The sequence below is a fragment of the Equus asinus genome, chromosome 3 (genome assembly GCF_041296235.1).
Source record: "Equus asinus isolate D_3611 breed Donkey chromosome 3, EquAss-T2T_v2, whole genome shotgun sequence".
Lineage (NCBI taxonomy): Eukaryota > Metazoa > Chordata > Mammalia > Perissodactyla > Equidae > Equus > Equus asinus.
Window position 1 is genome coordinate 38,568,745 of NC_091792.1, and position 16,193 is coordinate 38,584,937.

A 16,193-nucleotide genomic window follows, 5' to 3' on the forward strand; every position below is an offset into this window, starting at 1 on the left:
GGACCCACAACAGCCCATCCAATTCCACTGCATGGTTATGCACCCAGCAGTTCGTGAGGTATTAAGGACGATGTCTAAATCATGATAGCTTACACAGTAGCAATTTAAGCAGCCACTGTAGGGCATTAAAAAAATATATGGGCTTTATTTTTCCTATGACAACACATAAGATGTACACTGCTCCTAACTTTAAACACACAGTAAGTGAGGAGGTGATTAGTTTGTTTTGCTTCAAACAGGCAGATCTCTCATCACTGAATGGTTTATACATTGTGCAGTGGGTTTTGAACCAGAAGGGGGTGGGAACATATAAGCAGCTTAAGGATGGCCTGAAAAGAAGGCATGTGAAGAGGATTAGAAAAGGCCCAAGAAAACAGAGAGCTTGTACCACTACAGCAAAGGGGTTAGACGAGCTAAGAGTTTTGTAGGAAAGAGTAAAGAGGAATAAAGTGAAAAACACAAGATTGGTAGAGTTAGGGGGCCAGCCCGTGGTCAAGTGGTTAAGTTTGCATGCTTCACTTCAGCGGCCGACGGTTTTGCCAGTTCGGATCCTGGGCGCAGACATGGCACCGCTCATCAGGCCATGCTGAGGCGGCGTCCCACATAGCACAACCAGAAGGACCTACAGTTAGAACATACAACTACGTACTGAGGGACTTTGGGGAGAAGCAGCAAAAGTTAAAAAAAAAAAGATTGGCATCAGATGCTAGCTCAGGTGCCACAAAAAAAAAGATTGGTAGAGTTAGAATGTTTTAGCCTAATAGCAGATGAGAGAAGTTGGAAGTGTGGAGACCAGTAGGAAGATTTCTCCAGGGGAAGGGATTCAAACTGTGCCTTTTAAATAGATCTTCTGAACACGTTATAGCCCAAGGTTTGGGAAGTGAGTATAATACATGGAAAATATTTTCAGATCTTCTGTTGAACAAAAAGTTAAAGGATCCCAAAGCCAAAACTTCTGCTTTTGTAGGGAAAACTCCTCACTAAATTCTGCTAATCCTGAGTCTCCTTTTTCTCACCATTCTGCTTTCTAAGCCCCCAACAGTGACATCCAGAAAATAACATTTCTTCAAGACGTCATGACAGGAAAAATGCCAGCCCGTTAAAATTACACTGCCTTTTGTTTTTTTATAAAGGAGGTTTAACTGTAGCTTGGGAGTCTCTGGGCTACTTCAGACTGCTTCCCTCCTTCTCATCTTATAAATGAGTCAAAACTCACTTCCATGGCTTTTAATTCAAACTGAATATTTACAATTTTTCCTTAAATACCAAATGATTAATTGCCTATAATTGCAATCATTTAAAATGTTTCAATGTTTTAAAATCCTATTTTTAAAAAGAATTTAAGCTTGCCCTTAAAACTTGGTTTCACTAATGAGTTCAGTTAATGTAGCAAGTCACCAGCTCATAAACCCTGCAATATTCCAGACTATAATCTATGCCTTACAAATAATGCTGTTGCCTATATTTCCCCTTGACAAATACTGCTATGATACTTGAAAAACTCATTTATTTCTTTGGCCATCTCTAAAATTAAAACAAACAAACACATGGAAAAACACTCTAGCAGATAGACAGGAACTTTTATTGCTTTTCTCAAAACTACAGTTGTTAGATACCTTAATAATTAAATAAGTAGTGTTCTTTAAGTAGTGTTATTTTTATGGGGAATCTTAAATATCTTTTTAATTTCCCAACTTTCTACAATGAGCAGATTTTAAACCAGAAAAACAAAAAGGCAGTATACTCAAATCGGCCAGGAATGTTAGGCATGCTCTGGAAGGCCCTGCTGTATCTGACACACTTCAAAAACTGAGAACAAGAGATTGGTTCCTGCAGAAGCAACTGTCTTAGCGTTTGCTCAAGTCCAGGTTTGTGCGCAGGTTCTGCCGACAGTCTTTGGAAGATCACTGATTAGGGATTTCCTCCTCTTCGATATTCCACACATAACTAGACCCTCTCTGCAATTGCTTTTTGTAGTTTTTCTCTAGCTTTGACATCCCTGAACTTTGGCTTTTGATATGTTTGGATACACATTTTAGTTCCTGGTGAAGTTGGGTTTTCTCCTTGTACTGTCCCTACAGGTGCCGTCTCTTTGTTCATCTGTTTTGGAATGGTTTCTTTCTTTTTTTTTTCACAGGGGAAGAATCACCCTAGGCTAACATCTGTTCCCAATCTTCCTCCTTTTTTCTTCTTTCCCCCTACCCCACCGAAGCCCCAGTACATAGTTGTGTATAGTTGTAAGTTCTGGTTTTTTGATGTGAGCCGCTGCCACAGCATGGCTACTGACAGACAAGTGGTGTAGTTCCACGCCCGGGAACCGAACCCAGGCCGCTGACGCAGTGTGTGCTGAACTTTAACTGCTAGGCCATCAGGGCCGGCTCTGGAATGGTTTCTTATATTCTAATTTCAAAATAATTCCTCAGTTTTTTGCTGTATTTTCAAGACAGATATTTCTTCCAGGACCACATTCTTGTCTGTAGGAATTACTGAGCAGCCTCTACAGATGTTTCTTCTGTTCTTTCTCCAAGAACTGGTACCACTTCTTATGTCCTGAATTCAATACCCAGCTTCTGTGCTATAGCCTTGATTCCTTATACATACTTGGCAGTGTCTCCTGACTCTCCTCCTGCACTGCCTGGCAGCCTTTGTGCCTGGCTTTGGCAGCCTTGGGTTCCCACAGTGGACAATACGGCACACAGAAGTGTCTGCTCCTGGGGCCGGCCTGGTGGCACAGCAGTTAAGTGCACACGTTCCGCTTCAGTGGCCTGGGGTTTGCCGGTTCGGATCCCAGGTGCGGACATGGCACCACTTGGCAAGCCATGCTGTGGTAGGCATCCCACATATAAAGTAGAGGAAGATGGGCACGGATGTTAGTTCAGGGCCAGTCTTCCTTAGCAAAAAGAGGAGGATTGGCAGCAGATGTTAGCTCAGGGATAATCTTCCTCAAAAAAAAAAAAAAAGAAGTGTCTGCTCCTGCTGACTGAATGGCTCCAGTGGCTCCTGATGTTCTTTATCATTTAAGTGAAGAAAGTGAGATTTCATAACTACAGCCATCTTGTCCTGAGATGGAAAGTTCTCCAGCACTCAAGGCAGGAGAAAGAGTAGAGGTTTTTGTCCTGTGCCTCATCAGAAGACACAGTTGGCAAAGACCATGCCTATCCTTGTGGTCATTACACTGGTGAAATATTCTTTCTAGAGATCCTCACCCACACCAGAAGCCTTTATGCTCTGGTCTGAAATTCATTCAGTAACTGTCATTTTCAAACAAAAGGAATTTCTCAGGCATAGATTTGACTTTCTGGCCCTGGAAATCTGTTTGTGTGACTTCAGCCAAATCATTTAACTTGTGGTCTGTTTCTCATCTCTTCTTCCTTCAGACCCAGTGTGTCTATTATGATATGTATTTATTACAGTTTAGCACAGAATGCTTTGACCCCCCTCCCTTCGTAAACAGTGTAGGACAGGATTTTCCTCGTGTTGTTCACGTGAGGTACAAACAATTATGAATATAGTACCTCTCCAGATGCTTTAGTTTATTCTACCTTCCTTTTCTTGTTTTTCTAAAATGGGGGTGTTGCTTTGTGGACTGCTTAATACCAAATGTAATAATACACAGTATTTTAATAGACCTTTGTGGTTTACAAAGCCCATTATATGACTTAATGACTGTAATATATGCCTACTCATCATCCCCTCACTCTCCTTTACAACCCTGTAGAGTAGAAGCCACGAATCTCGTCAAGTAACTGTTCTCTCATGGAAATATGGGGTTTTCCTACTCAACAACAGCATGGTAGGGGCCCTATCGTCTTCTTCTTTTGGGCTTTCTTGGCCCAGTTTTAATAAAAATTTATTACCAAGTACTTTGAAAATGCAAGTGATCACTAAATTTTAATTCAACTTATAGGAAAATCTCATTAACTTGATATTGGCTAATTCAATTTAATGTCTCCTTCAAAGCAATTTGTCTTCACTAGTGATTAGATGAGTTTGCATGTATAAAAAGCATAGTTAATATACAATGTAAAACTATTATGAAATTTTAACTGAAAATTTGATTCAGACTTTAAGAATTGGTTTCTTTTGAAACAAACCTTAAAGACAATCTATCATACGGGAATTTCAAAAAGGATGGTATTGAGGTTGAAAGCAAAAAAAAAACAACATATATATATATATATATATATATATATATATATACATGTATTTAAAACTCTTTGACCACTATCTGTTAACAAGTAAATGGTAAAGCTCTATTATTTTAAATAAAAAAATAATTTTTCCCTAAATTTCAGATTAACAAATTCTTATGGTAACTATCTTAAAATTATGTCACTAATTGGCTATTTTAAATAAAAACTGATAATTGAACCAAATCTATTTCCACAAATGTTAAAGACTTTTAGAGATTTTCAGTAACTTCCTCATTATTAGTGCCATTTAAAAGACAATGCCATTATATCAGTACAGGACAAATTATTTCATGATGAAGTACAATGAAGTGGCCAAATTCTTTTGTTCTACAGGGATTTTTTAAATATTGAACATCACATTAAATGGGACTTAGAAATTGGTTTCTAATAAAGGTATTTTTAAATCTGACCAACAGTAAAATAATTAAGACATTAGTTGAGCATTTAGAATTAGTGCATAGCTTGGTCTTCGACCTAAGGCAATCTATAATAACGACTTACCAAGTTTCTATTTCTGTCTACATTACTGAGTTTTCCAGATCCTGTACTGTAAGTGTTTCCAATAGGTTTTTCAGAAGGTAGAGGAGGTGGGCTTTGTGGATCCTCATGTAAACCTAGAAAAATAGTAGTAATTCATCAGTAATTTCTAGTCTTTGGGGATTCCAAAGGATGAAGTGATTGCAGCTTGGTTCCTTAGGAAAATGGCTATCATAAAAGATCCATACAAAGAATAGATAGCTAACCAAATGAGAAAGAATTCCCAGTTAACCTCAGAAATGTGATGGGTTAGTATGCAGTTAGTTTTACTGACTGTTTTCTAGAAAGGAAAAGTAATCCTAAATAATTACAACAGCAGCCAGCATTTTTAACAACCTTCCATGTGCCAGGCATTAAGTTAAAGCACTTTATTTATATACATTTCTCCAACCAACATCTATCTATGTGCCAGATCTGCACAGTCCACCAGCTAGTAGCCACGTGTGGCAATCTAAACTTAAATCTTAATTAATTAAAATTAAATAAAATTAAAATTTCTGTTCCTTAGTTGCGCTAGCCACATCTCAAGTGCACCATAGACACATGTGGCTAGTGACTACCATATCGGGCATTTCCATCTTTGCAGAAAGTCCTATTGGACAGCACTACAGTGCTAGATAACATCCTACTCATTTTACAGATGAAGAATCTGACAATAAATATCCTATTCATTTTATAGATGAAGAAACAGATGAAGCTGAGAAGAAAATAAATGAGCTATCCAAGATCTTAATGCTAGTAATTGTCAGATCCAGGGTTTTGAACCCCAAACTCATTTATAATGAGTTAACTTAATGCCTTAACTTAATGCCTGGCACATAGAAGTTTCTCAAAAATGCTGGCTGCTGTTGTAATTATTTAGGATTACTTTTACTTTCTAGAAAACAGTCAGTAAAATTAACTAATGTCTACTAACCCATCACATTTCTGAGGTTAACTGGGAATTCTTTCTCATTTGCTCAGCTACCTATTCTCTGTATGGATCTTTTATGATAGCCATTTTCCTAAGGAACCAAGCTTATCACATAAGGCATGCTGCTTCTTAACAGGTGGTATATCCAACCCTCCCCCATCCAAATAATTAAATGTGTTTTCTAATTCATTTGCTTCAGATTAATGGACTTCACTGCCCTCAATTTAACAAACAATATCTTTACATCCAAACTACATCCTTAACTCAGTGATAGTGCACCCTCAACTTATTAAAATAAACAACAACAAAAAAACTCCACAGATGGCTAGATTTAATTAGTGACAGCTAATTAAAATCTGTGTGCAAATACACTTGGAGAGAGGATGATTGTGGCATACTAAAAGAGGCGAAAGCCGCCTTCTACACACTTTTAGGCATTTAAAGGAGATGGGAATTTTTCTCATTCTTTCAAATGAACACACTCTGCTTCCATTTCACATGAAAAACCTGTAACAAGAGGATGAGTTGTCAGGTTCCCGTTTTATCCACAGACAGGAAAGCACTCTCAAAAGGAGGGAAATACTCACGCAGGCTACTAGGAAACCAATGATTTAGAGACAGGCAAGCCTTCTTAGTGAGAGGCAGGCCTGCTCTGGGAATACAGACACACACAGGAACATTCCATCTCAGTGGCCATCTTGAAGACTTTCTCTGTGCTGCAGGTTCCTTATTCTTACAAGGAAACATGAATCATTTGGATATAATACTGTCATGACAAACAACTAGGGGTACAAAGTGGTAATAATACGAAAGTAGAGAGGAGATAGTTTACTGGCAGAAAGGGACATAGGGATTAACCACTGTGGGTGTGTGGGGAAGATGGGGATTTCCAATTTCAAATAATGTGGTCAGTGGAGGTCTTAACAGAAAAGTGGCATTTGAGCGAAGACCTGAAGGAATGGTAAAGGAGGCAGCCAAGCAGATATCCTGGAAAAGGACATCCTAGTCTGAAGAAACAAGTCCCGAGATGAAGGAGCTGACAGGTTCAAAGAAAAGCAAAGAGGTTTGTACCACAAAGCTGCTCCTTTCTTCCTTTGTCCCTTCCAAGTTCTTCAGACACCAAAAGGCTTACTTTTTTTTCTGCGCAGCATATATGCATTGCTCAATAATTGAAATAATAAAATTCCAGGGAACTGGTTTTTGATATAAACAGAAATAACTCTCTAGAAACTGGCACTTTATTTCTCTCACATATAGCAGTACAGAATTCAACTTTCTAATAGTTCCTGAACCTTTGTCAGGATAATAAATAAAGGTGCTTCCTCAATATATCCTTTTTAGGATTTCAGGACTATTAATCCAATTTATAAGTGTGCAGAAAAGAGTAGACATAGCAGGCCTGAGACCGCTTATCCTTAGACAGGCCTGCTTACAAGACTTGTCCTTGTTGGCATCTGGAAACTTGGCCTTCAGGAAGATTCCCACTATTCCCAGAACTGATAAAACAAAAGAATATGGTTTATGCTGAACACCTGATTTCCTTCTAGGAGTCTTGAATTTTGGCACATGAGGTGTCTATGTGACCAGCCCCCACTAAAAACCCTGGGCACTAAGTCTCTAATGAGCTTCCCTGGTTGACAACAATTCACACATGTTGTCACAACTGGTTCCTGGGCGAGTTAAGTCCTCCCTCTGGGACCCTGCTGGGAAAGGAGGCCCAGATGCTGGTCCAGGCTTCCTCCAGACCTCGCCTCATGCACCTCTGCTGGTTTTTCTTCGTAGACTTTTGCTGAAATAAATCACAGCCGTGAACACAACTATATGCTGAGTCCTGTGAGTCCTCCTAGTGAGTCATCAAACCTGGGGGTCTTGGGGACCCCGGCACAAGAAGAAGAATAAAGTTAGCTATAAAAGTTGTATTACTTAAAACCCACATGAGCTTCAGGCAATGTTTATCACCATTATATCTCACTATGCCTGTTTTAATCCAGAATACATTTAACAAGGAAAGAGCAAGCAGGCAAACAACCCAATGAGCTATCATTTCACTGATTTGCGGGCTATATAATGTTGTGAAAAGAAATACACCACCAGTTCTTTAATCTAACACTACCATATAACCTCCTAAGAAGCTAGAAAGCACCAGAATTTGGTACCCTTGACTTTTTCTCCTCATTCTTCATAGCAACTCAGTTCAATCTTCTTGATACTTGGCTTAAAGCCATCAGTTAATAACAAAACCATCAAGAGACTAAACCCAGTGGGATCCTTCTGGGTAGTATCTTGTAGGGAAACCAAACCCCTAAACTTAAGAGGTTTCATGGCATTCCAGGGTATGCCTGCAACGTAATCCTGGGATGCTATAGGCGAAGGACTTGGACACTTGCTCTGCTGTTAGGAGGAACGGAATGGCGGAATCTCTTGTTAGACAAAGGCAAAGATGGATCTGGGCCATGCAAAAGCATTGAATGAAAGGAAATGAAGCAGAGGCTCACAGGGAAAGCTGTGTGATCACTCTAAGCAATGCCAGGAACTGCTCTGGAACCCACTGCATGCTCACGCATACACACATGCATATACACACACATGCTTTGACTCACACTTTTTAATAATCTCTGGGGTCTAAAATAAATAGTTCTGGCTCTCTTGGCTTCTCTCTTACAATAAATATCAGATATCTTTGCAGTACTTATTAAAGCTCATAAAAAATTTCATTTATTGCACCATTAAAAAAAATCAAGCAAAGAAGTATAGAGGAATATAGTGTTACACTAATTTAAAAAATATTTTTATACATTGTTACATGTTTTTGTAACGTGTGGTTACCACTCTTCACACAATTCACACATAGCGGTCCGCAGATTATGCAGATTGAAATAATATACTCCTGATAGCCATATACAACTTCATCTGCTGTCAGTTTCAATTACTTTCCTACCATCTTTCCTAGAGGCACTAACACAGGATACCACATTATTATGATTTTCAGTCTCCTTCTATTCTCTCTGCCTAAAGACAACTGAAATCCAAATTTACTGTACTAATTGTCTAAAGAATTACGAAAAAACAACTTGCTTTTAAATGTCCTTGACTATGAATAATAATAACAAATGGATGATTATGCGTAAGTTCAAAAGTAGTCGATAAATTAGCATACATTTCCCCCAGGCGCTCAGAGAGGCGAATAAAGAAGGCAGAGAAGTGCTTACATTTTCCTGGTTTGGCTGGAATTCGAATCACAGTGGGCTTCCTGGTGGGCGCTGGTTGCACTGCTCGTTCTTTTGTTGGTTCTGTTTTTGTGGGGAGCTGAAAGGGATCTAATGAAAAACACAGTTTATTTTGTGTGTTTTAGTTAACACGGACTCAAACAAAAAATCTCATTCATAATTAAAGAGTCATATTTTTCATGCCCCAGGGAAAACTGTTCACGGATAAACAAAATCTCAGTTTGCAGAGACAAAAACAGAGTCGGAGCTCATGAAAGGAAATAACTCGGCACTCTGTAAATAATTCATATGGTTTTTCTTCCTCTCTGAGAGAGATGCAGTACAATCCTGAATTATGTAAAAGCTATCTTTCATGGGAATGTAATCATTTCATAAGTGTCTGCCTGAAAATGAGGGGCAATTGAAAGGAGGAGTCAATTTCCCCCCTGTTGTGAAGCTTCCCAGATCCCAGATCCAGCAAGGAAGGCCTCTTCTCCACGACACTCCTGTGCCTGGACTGGAAAACTTATCCCCAGGGCTCATCAAGGGCCCTCATCCTCCCCAGCACCGTGCTTGGCACAGGGTGGGTGCTCAGCAGTCTCGAATTTAGTAGTTTAGTAAAACTACATTTCAGTAACATGGAAATGAAAAATGTTTTATCCTGGAAATAAAATAACACATCTCCCTTTAAATATTTAATTTTAGGGCAAGGATATGTGACTCAGCATTTCTCCATCTTAACTGATTCATTTAAAATGGACAGTATATACTAAGAGTAAGTATTTTAAACAAATGCCTAACCACCCAATTTTTCATGAAAGAAATAAGTCCTTTTTTCTTTAATGTAAATGCTCTTTTCAGTAGTTTGGAAAAATGACCATATTTTTTTTTTTTTTGCTGAGGAAGATTTGCCTTGAGCTAACATCCACTGCCAATCTTCTTTTTGTATGTGAGCTGCCGCCACAGCATGGTCACTGACAGACAGTGGCGTAGGTCCACGCCTGGGAACTGAACCTAGGTCGCCAAAGTGGAACATGCTGAACTTAACCACTAGGCCACCGGGGCTGGCCCCATAAAATTTTTAAAAGATGAGAAATCTGAAAATAATCAGATTAGTAAAATAAAATAAAATGCTGTATAATGGATACCCTATATAGCACACAGGATCTCAGGAGGCCGCCTTTGCCTTTAGTCAACAAAACACAGAATGAGTACATGCTGTAATTCTGTACCTGTTCCACGGATCTTGCCTGTAAGGAGATACTCCCTGTACAACAATGCGTTCATGGCTCCCATGATGAACAGCACTCATGTTCTGCCTGTTAGAAGCTATGGTTCAGTAAGTGCCTTTTGCTGACCAGCTCTTTTCAGGATATATGAAGAGCTGAGCTAAGGATAAGAAGGCCTTTCAGTTCCCTGATACCTCCCCTTCCCTTCCAACCAGCTCTCAGGCAAGCCCACAATCACATATCCTACCAGAGGCATCACTCACTCACTAGCCACTTGATCATATACTATGTCTATCATATGCCAGTAACACTGCTGGGTGGGGAGATAAGACGGTACAGTACAATCCTATTTTAAGTTTATTATCTACCACCTAAGAAGGCCCCCCGGGTGGCATGCTAGAATTATTGCTAGGTTACTGAGAAAAAAACCCTAGATGAGCCCTCTATGGAAACCTGTCTATCAACTCACAAGTGAGGTAAGTCTTGTCTAAGTTCAAAAAACCAACTCAAGATTATCAAAACAATACCAAACTTAAAAAAAAAAAAGGCTCCTGTAATAATATAAGTTTCTTCCATTGTAACCTATGTCTTCACAAGACAAACAAACAAAGCTGCTTCTTTTAGGTCTAACCAAATTCTTTAATTCCTTATTTTTTTATAACATTATTTTTTACCTCAAAAGTAATATTTATTGTAAAAATGGGAAACATTAAGAAATATATAATAGGAATCTCCTGTAATCCCATCCCTCCAGCGATAATTATTAGCTAAAACCTGGTGTATCTGTCTACAGATTTTTTCCCCCTATATTACATGTATTATTATGTAGGCATTTTGAAAAATGAAAATCAGGATCATTTTATATCCACTTCTTTGTAATTTCCTTTTTCTCTTTTGTTCATTCAGTATTGACTGAGTGCCTGCTACACATCAAATACTATTCCAAGCGCTGGGAAACTTCAGCGAACAAAGCAGAGAATTCTGCCCTTATGGCACTTACCTTCCAGTAGGGAGATGGAGACAATAAACATAATAGATAAGTAATTCAGGTGGTATATTAGAAGGTGAGACATACTATTGAGAAAAGGAAAAAGTAGAGCAAGGTGAGGAAGTTCAGGTGTGGGCAGAAGGGAAGAGGGTGCCGCATGAAACAAGTGCAGGGGGCAAGGAATGGGAGGGCTCCACGACCATCTCTCCAACAAGTGGATTTTCCATATTCTAGTAACTCTTCCAACTAAATAACATTCATCAGGTCTTTAAGAAACAGCAGTGCCAATGGATAAAAAGGGGTAGGTATACTTGTATTAAAGCCCATTATTGCAAATATTACTGGAATCTGAACTCCCCAAATGGTTCATCTGTTCTGAGTAATGTTAACTAAAACGAAAGAATCTGAAGACTCCATGTAATCTCGGCATACATTTTATTCAAACACAGAAACATAGTATCTTTCTGCTTCACGCATCTTTCCCTTCTGTTCATCTCTCTCCCCCCTGCCATTGCCTCTGCTCTGTCCTTGTTGGAACCTACTGACCTCCAAGGAGCCACCTTCTTTCCCGCTGCTGCTGCAGACACCTGACTGCTTAGGAACTTGACCATGCTCCCTCCCCTCAATCTTGTTGTAATATCCTGTTCTTTCAGGGCTCTGTTTTCTGCTGGGAAAAGGACCAAAAATTCAAGAAAAGGATTAAGGCTGATCATGGTAGTGCACTGTGTTCTACCTTTCAAGCAGCATTCTGCTTTAACAGCTGCTTTTGGTGCCTATAATCTGCTGGGTTTTAGCTGATTTCTTTGGGTGGGTGTGGAGGCGGAAGAAAATCTTGAGCATAGAATGGCTTCAATTGTTTCCCAACTCATATTAAATTCCGGGCCAGTATACCACCTACACTCTCACATTCCAGGAGCGAGGGCACCAATAACGGGGGCGGGGAAAGGCGAAAAGAGGCCAAACAGTGCCCTTGCAGGGCTGGGCACAAGGGGCACCCAGCACGTGCTTGCTGTTGGAGGACTGGACACAGGGAGCCCTGCCCCAAATGCCGCACACTGCGCAGCGATCTCACCTGTCGCATTAAAGAGTCCAGACATCTTTTTTTTTTTTTACTCGGAAAGATTTACATTGAAGTAGCAGAGATACAACTTAAATACAAAGTATTCAAAGTGTCCTAGCTATCCACTCTCTTTCTCTCTTTTTTGGTCTTTATTTTTAATATTGTTAGCTGTTCTTTAATAACCGGCACTCAGATCATGTGTAATTAGTCTACTATACATGTCTCTGGAAAAAAATTTCTTTCTCAATACAGTGAAGCAAGGAAGTCTTAGTGTTCCAGCACTGCGGGCTGTTTGGCAGGAGTGGGTCTGTTTAATGACCTGCCCCAGCTGTGCTCACTGAGTCAGTGAGCTCGGCATCTGCCTCTGTCTGCATGCTGGCCCGGGCCGTAATCCAGACCAGGCGTGCAGATGAGTGGGGAGGACAGGCAGCAGCACTTCAGTGAGAAGGTGGAGCCAGAGGCCTGTTTTTCATCTTGATGATCGTGTACGAGTCTCTCTAGCTACACAGTACGAAGTTTACTTTTTACGTCTTTTCATCAGAGCGGTATTTTTTTTCCAACAGAAATATAAGTGAGCAACATCTAAAGCGAGGCTGGTACCTCACGTTTGAGAACTCCAGGCACTGCCAGGTAGGCAACTGGATCACTGGTACTATTAAAATATTTAAAGTCCATAACCTTTGACCCAGAAGTCCTACATTTGGAAATCCAGTCTTGAGAAATAAAAGCACCGGTAGAAGTGAAAATGTTTAGGAGACTGTCTACGGCAGCATTTTTGGTAGCAGTGAAAAAAAAAAAGCTAAAAAATTCAAAACAAATGCAACAACCTGAATGTCCATAAATAGGGCAATGGTGGGTCAGCAATGACACACACACTAGGGAATATTAGACAGGTGTAAGGAAACAAGGAGTTAGATCTACTGGCCTGGAGAGAAGTCCACAGATCACACTGTTAAGTGAAAACAGCAAGCTGCTCAGTAAAGGGTACAGCATGATAAAAACGTTTGTAAAAAGCAGGAAAAAGTACAGGCATGTGTACATATTTGTAAGCTTTGGTTTGGAATGTCCAAAGACACAGAAGGCTACAGACAACACTGCTCACAGTGGTTACTTGGGGGATTTAGATGGACTGGAGAGAGATTAATTTTTTGTCTTTTACTAAATGTCTGTATTGACTTCTTACAGCAAATATATGTTACTTTGCAACTGAAAAAAAATCCAATAAGATAAATTTAATCACAAGAAAAGTTATAAGATTAAGCTGAATTAACATTCCTGCCAAACAAACCAAAACACTTAAAAATAAGGGGAAAAAACAAAAATTCCTGTCCTTTTAGTTGCTTTTTCAAGGCAATAATGGCCATAAAAGTTTCCATAAAGTAACTAGAAAAATAAAACTCTTTTTTTGGATACTATACCCAGGTGATTCTATTTAATAAGAAATAATGCAGATATATATTTTTGGATTTGTCTAACAGACAAATTAGTTCATAATAATCAGCTTTTATTTGTAACCTTGAATAATATAACCTTAGAAAAATCATATTTTATTATTTTTTAAAATTTCTACTCATCGCAAAGCTGAAGATCAGTGTGGAAGGTGGCTCTCTTTCCATAGCAAAGATGACATGAAGTAACTCTCCCAGTTTCTTTCATCCTTCTTCTGCTTATATTTAGCTATTTGAAAACCAGGTTCCCCCATTCTCTCCTGCCTACCCAGTTCCCTTATAAAAGATAAACTTTGTTAACCAACTTTTTACACATCTTTTCAAAGACACTGCATAGTTGTGTGTATGTGTGTTTCAACACCAATAGTAGCTAAAATACCATGAATACTATCCATACCTTACATTTTTCACCTAATAATATCCTGGAGGTTGGTCCATAGTGGGAGATAATAGATGGTCTGCCTCTTTTTTAATTATCGTACAATACTCCAATGTATGGATGTACCATCATTTATTTAAGCAGTCCATTGAAGGTTATTTCCAATATTCTATAGTAAAAGTCCTTAATCTGGGTCCAAGAGTAGGCCCTCGAAGCCCTGGAAATTGTACCACCAATTGTGCATCCATGAGCTAAGGGCTATTTTCAAGGGAGATAAAAGATTCACAGGCTAATCAGATTCTCAGAGTTCTGTGAGCCAGAAAGGGTTAAGAACTGCAGTGCCATAATTCTTTCTATCACAGACTGTTTGCTCTTGTTTCTACAGGAAAAACACAGAGCATGTCCAAAAGAATCTCCTGCCCAAATCTAAGGAAAGTCAACGGCATTTTTCTTTTACTTTTATTTGTAGTATTTATTCTGCCCTCCTTCTAGTCCCTCACACCAACACCAATTGTTCTGCGCCTGCTGCCAAACAAGCAGGCCCCTTTACACCTATATCCACATGGTCTTCATTACCGGGTTGAGAAAAACACTGATGATAATGTAGTTTTCTGCCCATTACCTGTCTCTAATAATATGCTTGTCATCATAATTAGTTTCACCATCCTTGGCTTGCTTTTCTGTCATTTCTTTCCCTTGAGTTCTGTTATAGCAAAAAATTGGCTGCTAAACTATTATTCTGGTCTGTGTAATGGGGCTGACAGCAGAAGCATTCTGCTTTTTTTGACAACTGGGTATGATGTGTAAAGGTGTCAAGAGGAATTGCTAATGCTTCTCAGCTCCATTACATTAACCTGGAAGGCATTCTACCCAAGAAATGAATCCATTAAATTGCCTGTTTTATGAGTTTTCCTTTAATAATTTTTCTAATCTTTACAATGTTTTCATAGCTTTGGTATTTTCTGATCTCTATTTCCTGAGATTAATATGGGAACTTCACTTTATGAAAACTATTTTATTAGATTTTCTTTATTTTTGAGGGATGAGAAAGAGAAAGAAAGTATTTGTGAGTTTCTCTCCTTTCTCCTATGTTCCTCTCCCACTTTCTGGCTGATACCAGGACAATTAGGCAAGGTTTCACAAACAGAATATAATCCTTTATTTACAAAGACAATGCTATTAATATAGCATCAAAAAGTCACAAAGCCCAAATAGATAAACAAATGAAAATCTCTTTCTATGTTGGGGAATTCAGAGGTGATCCTGAAGGCCTCTGGAGGTCAATAAGCAACAGGGAAGCAACAAGGTCCAAAGAACAATCTCTTGGGTAGCCATAATATGGACAATGATGGGTGTGAGGCAGATGCAGGGGCTCAATTTAGGAGACAACTGCACTAATCTGGGAATAGAGGCCTAAAGTGAGGCAAAAGCAGGAGAGATGGAAATGAGAGGAAGATTCAAGAACTATTCAGAAGGTAAAACCAGAAGGAGTTAGTAACTAAATGGATGTGAAAGGCAAGAAGTAACAGTAATAATTACTACTTAACAAACACTTAGCATGTTTCAGACAATGTGATAGGGCTTTCCTGCATAATCACATTTAACCCTTGCAATACCTCTAGGAGGAATATTATTATTGTGTTTTATAGATGAGGAAACAGAGGTACTGCCCAAGGTCACAGAGCAATTAAGTGGTGGACCTTGGCCTGTTTGACTCCAAGTCCAAACAACCAGCCACTGTATGACAGGCAGACTCAAGGGTATCTCTCTAGGATTCTCCAGGGAAGGCTGGGTGTGTGATGGTATCACTAGTGAGGTGCAGAATATAGGAAGAGCAGCAGGTTTAGAAAGAAGATAAAGTGTTTAGTTCAATAATACTCCACAGTCAAGAGCAATGGTTAAAGTCAGGTAGGGCAAGCAAATTACATATTTTGCTTAAAGACTGTCCCAATAATTAAACGTTGTGCAATGAAGTGATAGAAATCAAGAAACAGAAAAAGCTGAGTATGAAGCATGAGACTGTATTCATATTGAATGTATACTATTGACCTTCCTTTTTGAAAATGACTGTAATTATCTGCTTGATAACACAGAATAAACTCTCAGCAATTATTAACCAAGTTGCCATCCCCATAGAATCTAGCAGGTTCTACAAAAGGTGATATTTCTTTGCCTTGAACTGTTTTCACTCCTTAACCATTTGCTGCTGTTGGGTTTACCCATCCCTATCCTACCTTGAA

The 16,193-nt window shown here is 39.1% G+C and overlaps 1 protein-coding gene across 20 annotated transcripts in view; it reads right to left on the reverse strand.

Moving 5' to 3' along the window:
• SH3D19 (SH3 domain containing 19) overlaps window positions 1-16,193 on the reverse strand; it is a 161,038-nt gene that overhangs the window by 22,835 nt on the left and 122,010 nt on the right. For all 20 annotated transcript variants that reach the window (XM_070504893.1, XM_044767117.2, XM_070504898.1 and 17 more), the window contains 2 exons: window positions 8,853-8,960; window positions 4,695-4,807 (listed from right to left, as the gene is read on the reverse strand). In XM_070504893.1, the coding sequence (XP_070360994.1) occupies window positions 4,695-4,807; window positions 8,853-8,960 (221 nt within the window). The remainder of the gene's footprint in view (window positions 1-4,694; window positions 4,808-8,852; window positions 8,961-16,193) is intronic.